The 18,229-nt window shown below is 36.2% G+C and overlaps 1 protein-coding gene across 1 annotated transcript in view; it reads right to left on the bottom strand.

Annotated features, from left to right (window-relative positions):
- ALDH1A2 (aldehyde dehydrogenase 1 family member A2) overlaps positions 1–18,229 on the bottom strand; it is a 123,239-nt gene that overhangs the window by 57,635 nt on the left and 47,375 nt on the right. Inside the window, exons 4-7 of the mRNA XM_037835397.1 lie at positions 15,495–15,624; positions 5,052–5,113; positions 2,915–3,043; positions 2,679–2,792 (exon numbers count right to left, since the gene is read on the bottom strand). Coding sequence (XP_037691325.1) covers positions 2,679–2,792; positions 2,915–3,043; positions 5,052–5,113; positions 15,495–15,624 — 435 coding nt within the window. The remainder of the gene's footprint in view (positions 1–2,678; positions 2,793–2,914; positions 3,044–5,051; positions 5,114–15,494; positions 15,625–18,229) is intronic.

Here is an 18,229-nt window from a genome sequence, read left to right as displayed (position 1 = left end):
AATAGACAAATTACGAGTCCTAATGCAGAAACATATATGTTTGAAATTTATCAAATAATGTCATGCTGTACTCAAATGAGTTGCAAAGGGATAGATTGTTTAATAAATGGTGTTGAAATAACTGAACACTCATTTATAAAAAAGAAAATTTAGGCCTCCCCTTTTATTATACATGAAAATAAAGTCCAGCCAGATTAAAGATTTAAACAAAAACAAAACCACAAAAATTCTGAAAGAAAATGTTAAGGACCATTTGTATATTCTTGAGGTGGTTCCTTTAAAGATGACATAAAACCCAGAAGCCATTAAGAAAAAGGCTGAAAAATATGACTAAATACAAATTTGAAACTTATGAATGGCAAGCAACACAATTTAAAAAATCTAAAAAAGCAAACAACAAACTCATAATAATATTTGCAAATTCTACAACAAAGATTAACATACTTAAACTATAAAGAGATCTTATAAATAAAATCACCACCCTAATGCCTTCTGGTAAACAAGTTAAAAAACAAACATTCTTAAAAGTTTTAATTCTACTCCTACGAACTTTATCAAACAGAACATCTAATATATACCTCCAAGGATTTTTATTTCAGTAGTGTGTGTAATAGGAAAAACTGTAGGAAAAAAAAAACTTGATGTGTCCATTAATGGAAGTTTACTTAAATAAACTGACACATACAACAGTATTCTATACAGCTATTAACATGAATGAAGATTTATAGGTTACTGACATGACAAGGTGTTCATGATATATTTCATGATCTCGTTTTTACTAAAAAAATAATTATACAGTAGAAGCCCCTTAACAGACTCAATCAGGTCCACTGTACAAGGAGGTTAAAGCAGGGACACATACTAATATTTCATTTTAATATTAAATGTAAATATGTACAGTCATTCTCTAATCTTTTGATATAGGGCTAAGAACACTTCTTTTATAATGGGTCCACTACATTGTCATTTTGATTAAACCATACCCATAAAATATTGTATAGGATTTCTATTTCCTGTTTCTTTGAAGAGGAATGAGGAATTAAAAACACTTGCAAAGCAATCCAAATGCACACTCTATCTATGAGGAAATTTCCCTCCAATCTTTTGCAACTCTCTTTGCCAATCCCAATTGATTGAAGTTTTTCCTTGCATCTAGCCTTTGACAAGTCTTTTCAACTTCAATTTAGTTTATAAAGGAACAATTTCCTTTTACCCTTATATTTTAGATTATATATTTCATTACAAAATTCTTCCAACAAGTTCAACCGGAATTCAAAGGTTTGTAAACAAACAAGACAAACTCCTGACAAACAAAACTCATTCTCTAACTGTAAATTAATAAATTAGCACTTAGGTTTATTAATCAATCTCTTACTAAATCTTTACCCTAGTCAGTCTACCCACATACTATTAATATGTATCAGCTGATAAAAACCAGTCTCTATACCTGCTATCCAATATGGTAGCTACTATCTCATGTGACTATAAAGCACTTGAACTGTGGCTAGTCAGAATAGAGATGTGCTATAAATGTAAAATACACACCATATTTCAGTCATCATATGAAAAAGAGAATGAAGAGTATTTCATCAATAATTTATTATACTGATTACCTGTTGAAATGATAATATTTTAGAAATATTGGTTTAAATAAAATATTTCATTAAAATTAATTTTACTTGTTTCTTTACGTTTTTTATTATGGCTGATAGCAAATTTTAAATTACATATGAACATCTCGTATTTCTCTTGGCAATGCTGTTCTAAGCCTGCAAACCTTCTTTGATTAATAGTGATCGTCATCTGTGAGGTTCTAACTAAAGCAATGAACCAGATTTTCAAAAGCACTTTGGAGTAACATTTTATAAAAAAATTCTCAAAGGAGACCTGCGACTCAATTATCAGGGGTTGGCAAACTACAGGCCATGGGCCAAATTTGACCTGACCTCTGTTTTATTATGGCCTACAAGCTAAGAATGCTTTTTCCAGTTTTAAATGGTTGAAAAAAATCAAAAGAAGAATATTTCATGATGTGTAAAAATTAGATGAAATTCAAATGTCAGTGTCCATAAATAAAGTTTTATTGAAACACAATCAAGCTCATTAATTTATGTATTGTCTATGGCTGCTTTCATGCTACAAGGCACAGTGGATTAGCTGTATCAGAGATCATATGGCTCACAAACCCTAAAATATTTACCTGACCCTTTACAGGAAAAGTTTGCTGCTGACCCCTGCTCTATATCATCCCTTGTGGCTCATGGGACATGGGTGCAACTGCCTTGCTAGGGCCTGGTGAAATAATGAAAAGGGAAAGCTGTATCTTCATTCTACTCTTTAACAGGGGGTAATTTAAATTCCCAGCTTCTTAACTTTCTTCTACCATTATGGTTTTTGACTCAAGAAAGTATGTGGAACCCCAGTTTCTGGGACATCCTCTTCTGGGACAGAGTTTATACAAATGGTATCACAAAAATTCTTCGAGATCAGTAGCATCAAATGGTCAATGCACACCTTTGTTTTAACCTTTACAGTATTCAACTAAGGCTGTCCTTTGAGGGTGTGGGCACTCATCATTCTTTCGGTATCCAGCACATGACTACTATTTTCAGTTTTATTTCGATCCCTTTCCTCACTTGCAGGACTGTTTCTCAACCCATAGCTTCTCAGGTACCTACCTCAGTGGAACCTGTGAATGCAATCTTGTCAATGCCAACATGAGAAGCTATTGCTGCCCCGGCCGTTGGTCCATATCCCGGCAAAATATTGATAACTCCTGGTGGAAAGCCAGCCTGGCAAAAAGAATTGGAGGGAACATGTCTTGTGAAAGCTGATGAAGCACGTTCAATGGATATGTTCTATTAGGCCCCAATCATAAGGGGAGTCAGAGCCTGTCCTGAAGTCAGTTTCTTACCTCCTTGATGAGGGCTCCCATGTAGAGTGCACTGAGTGGTGTTTGTTCTGCTGGCTTAATGACTACTGTATTGCCACAACACAGAGCTGGAGCAATTTTCCAGGTAAACATCAGCAGGGGGAAGTTCCACTGAAAGGAAAAACTCAAGGTTGACACATGGAAAAATATTCCTCCACTACTTTGTTTTCAAGCTGTGACTTCTCAGATTTCTCAGACTAGTCCTCAACATAAATCTTGTCTACCGCAAAGTATAGACGCTTAGATTTGTAATTACTCCATTAAGAATGGAATAGCACTGACCTTGGGAATCTTTTTCTCTCTGTTCAGAAAATTACTATATTCCAACTACCTACCGAAAGAAAGAGAGTACAAAGGGAGTTTTGTGTTTTCCTTGTTTTGTTTTAAAAATTGTTATAGCCATATATTTAATTAGGCTTTTGGTTCTAATATCTTCCTGTGCATGAAAACTTTTTTATGAGTTTGGGATTTTATACTGGGATTTTTACACTGGTATAAGAGCTCTTCAACTCTGAAGAACCAGAAGAGAAAATTCTAGTTGTGATATATTTAAGCCAATGTATATTTCAAGGTAGTACCTTTTCTTTACATGTAGATATTGTCAGAAAAACACATATTATACAAAGAAAAAGTACATCTACTGATGAGTAATCAAAAATTTTGGTTTGTCTCCTTTCCACTGCAAAATAAGCTAATGGAGTCTACAAGTAATTATGTGAAGATATAAATTTTGGGCCTAAAATGGCTTAGATTGATTTTAAAAGCCTATTAAACTTACATTGTCATAAGCTCAGGCATGAACCTCAGTACTATCAGGTGTCATTGATAATTTCATTAAGAAAGAACACAGAAATCCTGGTCCCCTGGCCTCAGCCTCTGACCACAATGTGTTTCTGCCTGAAGCATCTCAGCTGCCATCCTTGAGGGCCTCTCACTGGCCCTGGCAAGCTTGCAAAAATATACAACTGTCTTGCCTTCACCAAACACCCAATTTCTTTCCCCCTTAGTTGTTTATAAACTGGAGAGTCCACAGTGATGTTCTAATTCCATCTACAGTATATAAATCTTGGAGTCCAGTAATTGAGCTGGAGCTGGCTGACAAACAGTTCCTGTCCTGTCAGTGAAAGCTGCAGCTCTTAGAGTCTGGGGAAGGGCAGAAAGGGCAGGTTTGCATTCCTACATTTAAGGCGAGACAACCTCACCTCTGCTCTAATCCAAGTAGGACTTCCTGGTGGTTTACGAGCAGAAGAACTTAAATCAAGCCCCTCATTTCCCATTTTCATTCTCTAATAATTTCACAGTAAACTCGGGCTTGTGAATCATTTAAAAAACATTAATCCCTCCCCCAAATCTTTGGCCCCCCAAAGTCAAAAATTATCTTGAATTATTGACCTATATTTTTACAAGAGAAAACTTCTTGCTGTATACTGTAAGAGATTTGTTTGAGTCTCCCCTTGCAATCCCTGCTAGAACTGTTAGCTAGTACTTTTAGCAGATTCAATGTTTTCTATAGGGCCAAGGGTGTGTATTAGAGAGAGAAAAGAAAGGACAATGTTTAATGTTCCAACCCAAACACTAAGCACGACATCTATTTCTCTTTACAAGACACACAACAGCCTGGCATGGTTTCAATTATGACTGTGACGTTAATTGTACTGCTGTGTCTTCTGTAGCATCTTCTATCTAGATTCTTGTGAAAAGAAACAGTGGGAAAGAATGGGATTAAAAGACCATATAAAATAATATGCCTGGAAAGATTGTGAGTGACAGTTCTAAAAAATAAACATGCAAATATTACAGAGCATTAATTTTCCATAAGCAGAATGGACACCCATAAGCAAGCACAGGTTATTAATACACTGTGCTTTGCATTGCCTACTTTAATCATGAGAATTCCACAACTTGAGAACTCAACTCCTGGTAACGGAGCTGAAACTCTATTAACCTGTTCAAATAAGCATTTGCAGGGAGGCTGTTAAAGATATGCCAACAACATGAGCTCATTTTTTTTTCCCCCCCAGTAATGGAAAACACACATCACTGAGGTCCCTGTTTTATGTGTCTTTAATAGAACTGGTTCAAATGAAAATAAATACAAGGCGTGAGGAGATACACTCACCGGGATGATCTGCCCACATACTCCGATGGGTTCATGTCTTGTAAAGGTAAAATAGTCTCCATCTGAAAGAAATGAGCATGGTCATTCTTAGAGGGTCTGGACTAGAAGAAAATATGCAGAATGCAGAGGGGAGCAACAACAAAAAAAAAAGAAGTGGAAAAAATCCCACTTAACTGTGCCTGAAAGCTGGTAAAAGAGCTATTACTTGGCTCGGGTTCTCCAGAATATGACTCCCTGACACCCAAACTGTACCGAGGAGAGGACCACTAAGTCGAAAATGAAGGGCAAATTTAACAACACTAAAAAAAGTTCTCTGGGAGAAGGGGGAGTTGTAATCTGGAAAATATTAAATATTAAATTTTACATTAAATATTAAAATGACACTTGAATGTAGAACAGTTGTTTGATGTAAAAACTGAGGTATTTCAAACTTTTAAATAACATTCCGAAATACTGAAAATAAAAACTAATTAAAATGCTACTGGGCACATTTAGCATACTGCACAGTTGGAAAAGGTGAAGAATAAAAGTAATGTATGTTTTCCAACTCAGTCCAGGTGTTGAAACTCATGTTCTGGGTACTTGTGGAACACAGGCATGTCCAGACCAATATAAAGAATATGAAAGTCCACTTCAAAGTACTCATCCTTATCCCAAAGCCTCCACCCTCACGCTGGTCATGGAAATGAAGGCATCATTGTATGCCTAGGGGCTAAGAGATAAAGAGCTTGAGGGAAATTTAAGAAACCCTTTTGTCTGTTTTCCATTCGTGTGGGTTTTTATAGGTGTTCCTGTAATAACGGAGTGCTAGATGTGACTGCTAAAGGCAGTCAGTTGTGCCGAGTCTTCCTTGTAGGAGCAAGGGGCAATTGAGACAGATTACCCAGGCAGTCCAAAGCAAGTTCTTCTTTTTAGGAAAATGCCATTATTATTTTCCTAATTATTTGAAATGTGAATTGAATTCACCAAAGAATCGTTTGTTTTTACCATACAGCTTTTCATTTCTGGTATTGTGCAGGGTCTTCATTTTCCTTCTATTGCCAACTCTTTGGCCATTTCACTATTTTTCTCTTTCCAAAGCAGTCTCCCCAAGGAAAGTGAAGAGCCTCGGCTTGATGTTCACGAAGAACATTACTACCAGAGCTGAGGATAAAGGTAGGGAGAGGAGGAGTGTGCGGATAGGGGAAGAGGAATGATGTGAATTACTTAAGACTTTTTATCATCAACTCTCAACGCTGGCACTTATCATACAGAACTGTTTTAATTAAATTCAAAATAACGCATTTTTAAACCATTAAACTGGAGGTCTCTCTCTCTCTTTCCCCAATCTCTAATCTCCAGTAACTCTTCACAGAAGTCAGTCATCTGTTGCTGGTGCATCTTTTCACAAAACTTTTATTCACATACAAGTATATGTAGTATCCTTTTGTCCTCTTTTATCACACAAATGGGATCATATTACTCACAGACCTCTCTATTTTGAGGTTTCCCACCACCTTTTTCAAATGAAGAAAGCATATTCTTTTAAACAGCTGCATGCTATTTCATTGGCTCAATAAATTATGGTGCTACTCTAAACTCTCCTGAGAGACAATAGATTGCTTCCAACTTAGGCCACTATAAATAATGCTGTGAAGATTGTCATTTTATATGTCTTTGCATATCTATGAAATTTCTGGGTCAAAGTGCATGTGCATTTCACATTTTGGTAAATACTGCCAAATCACTCTTCAGAAAAGTTGAACAATTATTGCAGCAACAACATGGTATTTCTTCATAATGATCCTAATACTAGGGCTTCTCAAACATTTTAATTTCAGTCCATCTGACAGGCGAAAAATAACAACTCTTTTTGATTTGTGTTTAATGACGTATAAAGGTGAGCATCTTTTCATGTTTGCTGGCAATTTTCAATTTTTTCTTCATGTTTATATCCTCTGCCATTTTTTCTATTGACTTACTCATGGTTTGTTTATTTTTTACTTAGTGACTTGAAGAGTTCTATGTATTAAGGAAATTAGGCCTTTGTCATATGTGTTGCAAAGTTTGCCCCCAATTTTTGTCTCCTGACTCTTTTATGTACATTATTTTAAATAAAAGAAATTAGGAAGAATGTAAGATTCAGCAACTGTAGAAAGGAAATTATTTTAAAATATATCTCCACTACAACAAAAAATAGCCAACATGTAGAAACTGTCCAAAAATGACAAGAAGTCTGAGCAATCCTTTAAAAATCAAATTTCCTTAGGTTTGTACACAAACAACTCAAAAACCTTCTGGATAAATGTCACTATTAATAATAGTGCAAGTTACCACTATTCTTCAATTTATAAATCTCTGGAAAGGTAGAAACATTTTTCATGAAGAGCAACAATACTGATCAATATGGTGGAGAATTTCTTTTGCAAGAAAATCCTCCCCAATTAAATTTAGTAATTTGGCTAAGGTGATGGATTTAGGGGGATAGTGACAGACCAGAGAATCAGAATATAATGTCAAGATGGAGTGCAAATGGACCAAGAAAAAAATAAGGAAGATGAACTGAAAGAGAACACAGGTGTTTAGTTTAGCAGCACACGTTAAAAACTCAAATCGTTCAGAGAAGCTTAACAAGGCACCTACACAAGCTAGTATGGTAATTCATAAAGCATGTTTCTCCTCTATATTCTAAATTCTCAGGAATTTAGTTGTATTACTCACATAATGTTGAAAGTTACTTAAGAAATGAAAGAGAGAAGACAAAAATATAGGCAAAATTCTTAAAAAGCTGACTTCATGAGAAACTGAACTAGACTCTATAATTCTGTCTCAAGAGAAACCCAAGTTACAAGGAGTGAAAACTGTCTTTGAAAAACTTCACAGACTTGCCAAACACTTAACTAAAGGCTGGCAAAAGGGAAGGACTGAATCTTCCAGTCCTTACTAATCCTTTAAGTAGTAAATAAAGAGTATTTTGCTGCTTTACTCCTCCTAGAAGAACAGGGAGTATCAGGAGAAAAACGCAAAGCCCCTAGACATTGTGAGCGCAGTCTATATACCCATCTGGATAGTGAACAATTACTCTGGACCCATATTCTGCCCTGAGATGCCTGGAAAACAGGACAGCAATGGCTTCCATGGGCACCCTCGGTAGTGCCCAGAGCTGAGGTCCTTCACAGCTGTTCCAATTTCCACCAATCTTCTTGACCTGGGTTACTCAAAGTCTAGTCACTCAAGAGTCAACTTCATAATTTTTTTTTGCAATACTCAAGTATCACTTGCTCTATTATTTACTTAATACATTTTGAGGCCAACTTACCTTTTCAAAAATTTAAATACCTACATTTTAGCCTTACCCTAAGGAAAATCTATGAAATAACAGGTTTGGTGGGCTTGTAACATTTTCTTCTATGATTTGTCAAACCTAACAATTAAAACAAAAAATGTTCACTAGTTTACTATATAAAATCATATTGCATGCTACCAATACAACATGGGAAAAACTGTTCTAGAGTGGTACTTCCCAAACTTAAATGTGCACACAAAGCATCAGGAGATCTCATTAAATACAGATTCTGAATCAGTAAATCTGGGTTAAGGCCTGAGATTCTGTACTTTTACAAGCTCCTAGGTGATGACGTTACTTTAAGTACACAGACCTCACTCCATAGAGGGTCCAGAAGAACCAAGAGGGTAAAGGAGAGTCCACTAGCATCATGAGGACTAGAGTTAACTGACTTCATTTTTATTTATTTAGTTTTGCTACTCTGATAACTTTACACATTTGCCTCAAAACAGACTTGTTCATAAAATATGTTTAAAGATCCTTTAGTAAAGAAGGTATTGGATTTAAGTGGATAATTACACACCACAGAATCAAAGTGTGATGTCAAGAAGGTATGCAAATGAGGTAAAAAAAAATGACAGCACTTTTGTGAAGAAGGGTGAAGATGATTTCTTGAGGATTTGGTACATTTACAAAGAATTCGCACAAACTCAGGTATTTTAAGTTATAAAGGGACTAACACAGGGAGCAACATGCTTCCCCTCAGAAAGTGGGGGGACAGAACCAAACTATTCTCTCCCCTTCATCTAGGCAGAGGAGACTCAGAGGGGTGACAGTATTATTTCTCTCCTCTATGCCTAAGATGATACATGATTAGTACTTTTCTCTGCCTAGAAGAAAAATCACAGCTCATCTCTGATGTTAATAATGCTCTCTAAATATGACAGGATTACTTAAGAGCTCATTCTCTTCATTTCTCCAGGTTTGTGTTTGTTAAAAGCTCATCAGTTTGATATAGAAAAAAGTCCCCACCTAGACTCAGAACTGCTGTTTAGGCTTCTTACCAAATATGAAGCATTACAAGAGAAGGTTCAGACCCAGCAAGAAAGGACTGCATTTGATGAGGACACCAGAAAAATATTCCGAATACCACAATCTGAGTCAACAGGATAGAACATGACTATGGCAGAGAAGACTTAAGAGATGAGATACCAAGATAGCAATACTAAACTACACATTAATACTGTGCAAGACTTTTTCTCTCTCAGCCTCTTTTCCCTTTCACACACAAAAAATGTTAAAAATAGAGTAATAAATACTGCTTTTAAAAAGGGTTTAAGACACAGTCAGAGACAACTTTTCTGGTGCATGCATACATGTTTTCAATGAACAAATATTAGTTTACAACTCATCAAGAATATGAAAACTTTAATATCTCATTGTATTATTACTTTTGTTGAACTATGGATCAAATTTTAGTGAATATGCATGTATTGAGCCATCTCTAGAACTGAGTAATAAAATAAACCTCTTCCATATTTCTGAGAAGTTGAGCCACTATTCTATGTTCTTTGTTGGAAATTCATCAAATTAAACTGGAGAGACATTGAGAAATTGAGGAGAAATTTATCAAAGTACAGTTCCCAAGAAATTGCTCCCAATTATAATACAAAGGGCATTTCAAGAACTGTCGCAAATTTTATATAACTATAATAATAAAATGAGTTTATTTGATAGCATAAAATATGTAGCATAATTAAATCTCCAATGTGTGTACAGAATTACCTTTCAAGTTGCTGGCAACCCTTCTGATAAGCCTAGTATTAAAGAGTTAGACCAACTGCACTGAACTATTCCATTATCTCCCCTAGCAGATCTCTATGCATTTTGGCACTGATCATTTTGCAGCTGCTATGATAAACTCTATAGATACCCACACAAACACTGAAATTTTATATTGGTATGAACTGGTACTACCACGGTTCTTCCCAGAAGTCTTCTGGTAGCTTCTAAGAAGTTAGATTACATGTTCCTGAGACTGTCATGAAATTTTCTTAGCTCTACCACTAATTTACTATATGATTTTGAAAAAAAGTCAGTTTACTTTTCTGGACCTCAGTTTCTTTATCTGTAAATAAGGAGATTGGTTTTAAGGGTTCCTAAGGTCCTTTTAAGCCTTACCATTTCAAAGAGATTGCATCTGAAGCAGACTTCACCATCTCTTGTCACCACCAATTCCTTTTCCACTAACTACCAACCCCTTCCTGTTAGGTGGGAGGAGCAGATAGCTCCTAACTCTTATTCTGATGGAGCAAGAATCCACTTTGTCCATTCTCTGTTGAGAACACTAAACTAAATCAAGCTGACAGAAGGCAAAATCAGAAGATCTGGGTCAGTATCTTTGTAAATTTTTAGCCTAGTTTAACAAGTAAAATTGGAATGGAGCAAAACAGATAAATAATTACTTATAGCTTGGGTGGTTTTTAAAGTTTTCTGCATGCTAACATATCCTATGGGCATTTTTATGTCAAAATTCAGCTTAAAGAATGGGCTATATTTTCTCAGCTTATATACCACAAAATCAATAAAATCAATACTTCTTACAGGGAAAAATCAAAGGTAATGCAAATCAATTACTCTCCATTTCTCCTTCTGTGAATTAAAAATAAGCTTTGATTCTTCCTCCATCACAAAGAGGCTGTAGACATGAAAGGAGCAGGTGTATGAACAGGATTTTGATATTGGTTTAAAATCATCAAATGGGCAAAAAAATGCTTCCTCTGCAGGATTGCTATGAGATTAGAGATAAGTGGTCCAAAGAAAGTGACCAATAAATCATAGTAATGATTATTATTTATCATCATAATTAGGAGTTTCCATAGTAGAAGGATCAAAGCATGGAATTTATGGTCAGAGAGAATGGCTTTGAATCCTGGCTCCAGAGGGAAGTAATGGGCAATGTCATAAATGGAACAACATCAAGACCCTTGTGAATCATATTGGGATTGCACAATTCTGCAAAAATATCCTACCTCCTTCTCCAGGAAGCCTTCCTGGAACGCTGTCAGAAAGTCTGACTTCATTTTTTCATTCAAACGAAGTTTAATATGTGTTTGAGGACTAATATGAAGAGTATATGGTATTTATGGAATATTTCTAGTAATAATTTACTTAAAACACCAAGATGAAAATAACCATATAATCTGTTTTTAGAATACGTTATAAAGCAAGAAGACTAATCAATGTGCTTTTCTCATCTCTCAAGTCAGGTTTTAATATAAAATAAAATATAGCTAATATTATAAATTCTTGTGGATAAAGAGTATGACGAGACATAGTATTCCTTTGATAATCTACCCCAACCTTAATACTCAGTGAGATGCCTCTCTTATGAAGTCCCATCGAACTTCACACTTCCCCATCTGAATAAGTCACACTGTATTGCAACTGCTTGTCTACTTTGTTTTCCTTTTTATTCTATGAACATCTTAAGAGCAGGAGACTCTGTCTTGCTCACCTATCCCCTGTGCCTAACATAGTGCCTGAAACATAGCAGGTGCTCAAAAAGAATCTGTTGAGTAAATGAATGTATGAATGAATGAGAGGTTGAAGTTGATATCTAGCAGAGGAGGTAAAGAGCGAGCTCTTCCCATTATATGGTACATAGCTCCAACCTTCCTATCTAAATGTGAAGGACTGAAAGACACGGTAGCAAAATTCTTCCCATTCATTTTGGTTCCTTATCCTCTAGTATCACAGATGCTAAGCTGAATGAACCATGTCATATGATTAATGTAGCAAAGCAAAATATTCTTACAGTTAAAAATCTTTTAAACCTCTCAGGTTTATTTTTTTATGGGGGACCAGACAAACTTGTGCACTTTTCATCGCTGGCCTTCACTATGACAGCCTCCTTCATCCACATGAGCTAGGTAGAGAAATCCATAAACTTAAATGCTCCAGGATACTGGAGATTCATAAACACTATCTTGAAAAGACTGGACCCTAGATACATTAATTTAAAAGATCTTGTTAAAGTCCTCAACAAGGTGACTGGTTTCTTCATCTTCTTTTGCTGCTGAACTGATCTACGTAAGAAGGCAGCTTAGGCAGAGAGACTTAGGTGTGAATCTCAGCCCTGCCACTTACTAGTCATGTGACCTTGCTCAAGTTACTAAACCCTTATTGTTTTATTTTCTCAGCTATAAAATGAGTGCAATACCTCTTCAAATCCAGCCTGCCTCAAAGAAGCATAATGTAGGTCAAATGAGATCCTGTATGGGAAAGAACATTTTGCACTATCGTATGCTTTGCAAATATAAACTACATTATTTCTTTATGTTATAATCCCAAACATAAAATTAAGATGTTTCACTGGAAAATGTATGTAATGCAATAAAGACCTCATGTGTTAAAGGCCTTCTTATATTCCAGATTTCACTGTGGGAAAAGTCAAGTATGCACAGACAAAATCAAGCTGATTTTGTGGAGTTAAAATGACAAACACAGATGGATTAATTGACCGCATAAATTTTAGAATAAATGAATAATTGTAACAACCCTTTCCCTATTCTTCCCCTATAACCCTCCTCTGTAGTCCAGCTAGATTTACTAAGTACTGGATTAGCCAAAGGGGTCGTTGACCTAATTCTCAGCAGCCCACAGGCAAGCCCAAATATTTCTAAAACTGGAACAGAGAAGTAAACTGGCTGCCAAGCACACTTTTGCCTTCTTTATTCATCTGCTTGAGGCACCCCAAATCCCAGCCTCCCGGGAGCTCTGCCTACAGACCCAACCCTATGGAGAGGCCCTTGTCCTGATATCCCTCTAAATTCACTTTAAGAAAAATAAGGAAATAAAATATTAGTCTTTACAAGATTTCCTTTCTTTTTCCTTCACAGGAGTAACATCAGTTTCTGCAGAATGGGGAAGAACTTATTGTGAAAGCATTTTCTAAGCCTTGTATTTCTAACTCCCAGGTAAATATTTCCACAGAGCATCAGATGAAAACAGTGAGTCTTACGGACCAATCACCTCTTTTGCCAGATAAAATTACATTAAAGTTTCAGACGTTTTCAGAGATTCCAATAAATCTTCATTTGATCAGGGTCTTCTGAGGATGTAGAAGAAAACCAAGATGCTGTTAGACCTAATAGAGATTTACATGCACAGCCTTGCATTTCACCTTATTCCTGAGATACCTGTAGATCTTTTGAAAAGAGAATAAAATGTCTGGAACTTATTTTTTGCTCTAATCGTGAAGTGACAGGTGTAGGTGAAAGGTAAAAAAACAAGCAAACAAACAAACAAAAGCTAGGACCTTTGAAATAGGAGAGGCCAACCCAAAAAGTATGACAAATGTTCTGTCTTTAGATAAAGGTTTTAGTTCCTCAGGCCCTCAAAGAGGTATGCTCACACCAAGGCCATCCCCAAATCCAGCAAGTGATGCTGGAGAACAGTGGTTCTGTGATATTCTTTGAGCCAGGACTGAACTAAGATTCTAACATTCCTGAAGAGCAATCATCTCCATCCTTCTGAGGCTGCTGAAAAAGAAAAACCTCTGGGTGGTGAGGAAGAGAGCCTATAGTCTGAAATCCATTTTCTAAAGGCTAATATTCTACATGTCACCACCACTCATGGAGGTAATTTTAAAATAGTCCTTTGGAAATCTCATCTCTGTCCCTCCTCCACTCTCACTCTGACCTGTTGCCTTATTGCTCCATGCCTAGATAAGGTATCATAACAGCCAATTTGCTTGGCCCAGATATCTGTATCCTTGGCTTGCTCTTCAAGTAGAGGACCAGCTGCATGGGCAACACCTGGAAGCTAGTTAAGAATGCAGAATCTCAGGCTCTACCCCAGACCTACAGACTTGAAGAAGAATCTGCACTTTAAGAAGGTCCCAGGTGATTCATATGTACATTAAAGTTTGAGAAGCATTGCTCTAATCCATCTGCACTACTAGCCAAACCATCCCTTTCCTGGTAAATCAATATTCCTTAGCCTGCCTAGGAAGGCCCTAACAGGAGCAAAGTACCCAGCATTACCTTCCAATCTCCTTAGTATATATTCTCCATCAAAAGCAGGCTGTGTTCCAGAGACACCACAGGTGGAACACCTGGCCCAGTACTTAGCTGCATCTAGCATCCACTCAATAAATACATATTCCTCTCCTTATGTCTACTCAGCATCCCTAACATCCTCATGTCTCTTTTAGTTCCACCCTTTCCTGTAATGATATCTCTTCTTCCCAGTATCTAAGATGGATCCTCTGGGGAAGGAATCAAAAGCCTAGTCTCTAACATAAAAACTTTAGCTCTAAACCTTTTTTTCTGTGTGAATTAGGAAAATTAACTTCTCAAGGTCTCAGTTCTCTCCTCTATAAACTGGGGGTGTTAACAGTAAAGTCCTCTTGGGGATGTTGGGAAAGAATCAATAGGTATTAGCTGTTACTAATTAACTGTTACAATTAAAGACTCCCCGTCTGACTACTTTAGTCTTAGACTCTCATTCTTCTTTAAATAACTTAGCACCTAATTATAACCTCATGTAGAGAACTCTAATTGTTTTCATAATTGTTGGTTTTTGTCTTCTGATTTGGATCTTAAAAACAAAAAAAGGTCAGGATTGTTGGTTGTTGATCTTTTTATAGGTTCCAAAAGTGTTTCATTGATATTACAAGAAATAGAGAAAATATTTTAAAAAGAAATGAAAAATCATCCATAATCTTACTAATAAGAGACAACAAACGTTAACATTTTAGAGTATTTTATTCCAAATGAATAGTCTTGTGTTTCATGAAGGCAAGGATCAAGTTTTAATTTTCTTGAGATTTTTCCCAACCTTTTTTCCACCCAATGCCCCTCTATATCCCCAACATCTAATCTAGTACAGAGCTAAACATTTAGCAAGATGACAAATATATACCTGTTCATTAGGTGACTGATGTATTGATTTAAGTGAGTTACCCTTGAACTTACATGCAGAATGTCTACCCATAGAAATAAGGCCATTATCAGAGTTAATGACATAATTTGTTTGCTTTTTTGTTCAGCTCAAGCTACTTTAAGTGTGCACATATTTGAGTTCTGTATTACTGCTGTTTGTGGATGGTAGTCAAAGTGTGTTACTGGTGGAGCTTCACATTTCCATTTTTAACTTACTCAAATTTCACATACCTACAGGAATAGTCATCCCATGAATTTTATCAGCCCAGCCTGCATAATACCGGAGAGTTTTGATGACACCCTGTAAATCCACGTAAAAAGCTTGGAGGAATGGTTTGCCACCATTTAGAGATTCCATGGTCTGTAGGAAAATAAATGGAGAGAAATTAAGCCCAGTGATTTTCTGGTGATACGCTACATAATTTCTAGGGCAGAAGAAAAGAAAGAGAATATAAATGAGCATGAATGGTAATGCATACCCGATTTACTCTGTTTTCCCAAATAAAAAGACTTAGTACAGTCAATTTGGTTCAGTTTTTAGTAAAAGCCACTGTGAGTACATATGTGCATGGTCTTGTGTGTGGGTGTTTCCAGTAACCACTATCCAAATACATAAACACAACATCTCTGTTATATTAATGATCAGAGCTGAATGGGAATGTTTTGGAATCTATGCCAGTAATCTGAATCCATAAAGAGGAATGGGGACACAGGCTCTTTAAACAACCAAGGAGAACATAAAATGTCCTCCACAGCTGCCAAGACCCCTACTGAGAAAAGGAGTATCCACAGCGCACAGCTAGTTTATTTATTACCACCAAATAAACAAGATCTCCTCTTGGGCAGCTCATACTTTAACAACTAAAGAGCTGGGTTTTTTGATAAACATTTATGTTAACAACCATTATCTATTAAGCCTAAAGTGCCTGGTCCATTTAATGAAAATAGTGATATTAAACAGCTTTAGACTATGGATGCTGTTAATTTAATGACATGTTTCTAAATTGGTTAAGTCCGTAACAAACAGAATGACAAATGAACACACTGAAATCAAAAAGAGTGTTTTGACTTGAGAGATATTAAAGGTGACATAAGTCTAACAAATGAAATAAAAAATATGTGATCTCATTCCTTTCTCTATAAGGACATTTTATAAAGTATACTGATGTGAAAGCTATTTGATTGCTAACAAAGTTAAAATTGAAATATTTTCCATTCAAGAAAATACTGTTACTTATAGTGCAATTTATCTACTTATTATGAATATAAGATGAAACTCATTTAAAAATATCCCATTACTTGGCACTGTCTACTGGTTCACCTTAATAAAAGGAACCTATCTAAACAATTTTCCAGTACTTTTTAGAACATTTATATGTTCATGAGCTGGGTATTAACATTTTCCATGAGTTAGCATGCAGCAAGCAAAGAACTGAAGAATACAGAGTACGGAGTAAAGCAGAGAGTCAATATCCAGAATCTGGCACCTAAATGGTCCCTCGTAAATGGTCCTACTAACACTAGCCACATTTACGTGAAAATTGCCAGTCTCATATCTATTTTCAATTGTGTTTAGTTGGATGCAATGTTAACTTCCATTTTCTGGTCAGGAGGTGCTCTGTATTCTCAATAAAACTCACTCCTCTCATGGCTTAGGAGTATTTAAAACTAGGAAACACATTTAGGTATGTTGGAGAAAGGGACTTGATCACAGCGAGACATACGGCAGAAAAAGAATGGCATTTGAATTTTATAATATGAAAATATAACTGCAGAAATGAACTATGTCATTTTCTAGTACTTACTGTTATGCTAATGTGAATGATATTGCATATATTTAATTCAAATAGACCCTTACTGACCATCTATGTGCCCCTGTTGATCATTTATGTGCCAGGAACTATGCTAAGAATATGAAAAATAAAGAAATAAAATACAATTTTCATTCTCAAGGAAATCACAATCGAGCAAGGAGACAAACATATACACTAGCATTCCCCAAGGTATTCCAAAGAACTCAGTTTTGTACGATATTTATAGGGAGTCAAAAAAAAAAATAGTAATGTTCAGGCGCAAATAAATTTGAAACACTGAGTAGAGCTTTTCAGAGCCTCTAATATGTTAAGTGTCTATCAATCTCCAAGAAGGAATTATTTCACTGAACTTTCACAATACACCCAACCATCTCAGGGGAACAGTAATCCTTGGAGTACCAGATTAGAAAATGTTTGTTATACACAAATAAATGTTATGGATAGCTGGAGTTCCAAAACATCTCCAAAAAGGAAACATTTTTGTTTTCATAATATGACAAGATCCCAGAGGGGGGTGGTAGGAGGGAAGGGCCAGGGCTGGAGTGCTAGTGAGGAAGGGGACCAGTGCTTCACTCCCCTGACCCAAGCCTAATGGTGATCTGTGTTCCTAATTAGAGAGCAGGGCAGTGCTCATACATTGAATGCCATGAATGCTGACTAAACAAGGAAGCACTAAATATTAATTGATCAAATGTGGGTCAACCAGGTGGCAATCCCTGGGGTACCTAGAGATCCCTGGAGGTACAGCAGACACATTTCTAAATTAACACTAGGAGAGGGAAACTGCTTGTGTGAGAAAATGATGGTTACAGTGAAAGAAATTTGTTGCCCCCTGCTCTCTTTCTGCTTTCTATTGTTACTAGAAAGCAACAGAAGAATAAATGGAGGAGTGTATGAGAGATCCATATTATGCCCTCCGCTTCTGAAGGATCCTTCTTAGTCAAGAGGAATTGACTCTCAGGAGGTTAAAAACTAGTCCTACTTGATTCTCAAAAGAATCATTTGGCATTGGTTTTCTGCAAGCATGGTGGTGACTCTCCTGTTTTGTTTTTTATTTGTTTTTGTTTTGTTTTGTTTGGCAATGGTGAAGAGTGGGAAGGAAGGTCCTCACTTGTCATGGGAAGCTATGAATCTGTTCTTCAAAATTCAGTG

Source organism: Choloepus didactylus, chromosome 4, assembly GCF_015220235.1.
Source record: "Choloepus didactylus isolate mChoDid1 chromosome 4, mChoDid1.pri, whole genome shotgun sequence".
Lineage (NCBI taxonomy): Eukaryota > Metazoa > Chordata > Mammalia > Pilosa > Megalonychidae > Choloepus > Choloepus didactylus.
This window is presented reverse-complemented; position numbering and strand designations above follow the sequence as displayed.